Source organism: Mus pahari, unplaced genomic scaffold (genome assembly GCF_900095145.1).
Source record: "Mus pahari unplaced genomic scaffold, PAHARI_EIJ_v1.1 scaffold_9635_1, whole genome shotgun sequence".
Classification (NCBI taxonomy): domain Eukaryota; kingdom Metazoa; phylum Chordata; class Mammalia; order Rodentia; family Muridae; genus Mus; species Mus pahari.
Genome location: NW_018392415.1, coordinates 7,961 through 9,573, shown reverse-complemented (window position 1 = coordinate 9,573; position 1,613 = coordinate 7,961). Strand labels below are relative to the sequence as shown.

At 46.1% G+C, this 1,613-nt stretch overlaps 1 protein-coding gene across 1 annotated transcript in view; it reads right to left on the bottom strand.

Moving 5' to 3' along the window:
* LOC110314998 (complement C1s subcomponent-like) overlaps positions 1 to 1,613 on the bottom strand; it is a 6,970-nt gene that overhangs the window by 2,361 nt on the left and 2,996 nt on the right. The window contains exons 3-5 of the mRNA XM_029534682.1: positions 1,259 to 1,380; positions 752 to 830; positions 72 to 200 (exon numbers count right to left, since the gene is read on the bottom strand). Of these exons, the coding sequence (XP_029390542.1) occupies positions 72 to 200; positions 752 to 830; positions 1,259 to 1,380 (330 nt within the window). The remainder of the gene's footprint in view (positions 1 to 71; positions 201 to 751; positions 831 to 1,258; positions 1,381 to 1,613) is intronic.

Here is a 1,613-nt window from a genome sequence, read left to right as displayed (position 1 = left end):
AGAGAGAAAAAGCAGTAATCACCTCCAAATCACCCACACTCCTTCCCTCTCTCTTCTCTGGTAGAACCTACCACCTTCTTCATGTTCCATGTAGTAATATGGCTCTTCACACGTGTAGTGAATGACAGAACCAAACACAGTATCCTCTGGCTCTTCAACTTTTCCATTCGCAATGGGATCTGGAATTCCACAATCCACAGCTACAAGAAGAATCGGGGAAATGGACAGTCAGTCCCTCCCAAGAAGGGTTAGGGACCCAATCCATCTTCACCCCTCCCTTAGCCACATCCATAATCACCCCCTGATGAATCTCTCAAAGCCAGCCTTTTTGCAGCACCTTCTCTAACCTAATTCTCTAGCCCTCTGAGAGCTGCCTCGAACTCAGAAGCCTGCCTGCCTCTGACTCCTGAGTGCTGGGATTAAAGACATATGCCACGACACCTGGATCTTGAAAGAGACCAGGAGGAACCTAGTTCTCTGGTTAGCACAGGCCCCTGTGTGGGCCCATAATGTACTCCCTTAGAGCCATTGACAGCATATCCCATTGCCCCTTTCTTCAGAAGAAACATGGCAGTCCAATTGGCCTAAGACTAGGAGAAGGTTAGACAATTCTCTATGACAGACTCCTTCAAAAATGCACGTCATTTTCCTCAAAGCCTAGAGGGAAACCGTGCATTTGAATGTTGATGCNTTGACTATTCCATCCTCCTTGGGAGGGGAAAGAGGAGTTCCNCTTTGAAGAGTCACCTACGTTGACATTTTAGCCCAGAGTTGCTCCACTGTCCGTCGCTTTGACAAGTAGAATAGAATGAAGTTGAGCCAACATGTCCCTAGAGGAAAACAGACGTCAACATTAATTTAAAAAAAAAAACATACAGAAAACCAAATCCAATAATGAAATTGAATCTCTGGCCTTGGATCAAAGAGAAGTTCTCTTCAAAAGACACTTGGAACATCTTTAGAAGAATAACCCAAAGTACCCAGGAGCTGCAGTGAGAAAACAGCTCTGTCNCAGCATTTCGGCTCCCCGTCCACAGGAAGACTGGAGGCAGAGGGCAAGCTGGACCAGGAGCTCCAGACCTCACAGGAAAGACTGACATCCCTGAGCCGGCCCATCCTTGGGAGGTGTTAATAATACCTTACGACTGACAACCTTGAGCCAGCCCATCAAGGTGTTAATACCTTGATCAGGCAGCGACAACCTCTCACAATACTGATCTGAGTCTGAGGTTAAAAAGATGCCTGAGTGGTACTTTACCTCCACAACTTCAAATCCTTCCACACAGGTTATCTTCACCACGTCTTTAAAAACGTATTTTGCCTTTTTGGGCTCCCAGAAAGAATTGGCAGTGATTTCTTTGGGACAGGGGATGGCTTGGAGAGATCAGAAATGAGATTTTACTAAATAGCTGGAAACCCTGTGCTATTTTACATCATTCCCACCACCACCATCACCAAGACCCCGTGATGTCCCTTTCTCTGCCCACCACTCCAAGACATAGGAGTTACAAACGTACTTGGCTATGGCTAGATTTTTGTTATAAATAGAAACTCAGATCCTCATGNTTGCCCAGTACACTGGCCCTGTCCCCACAAACTTTTCAAAATTTCCC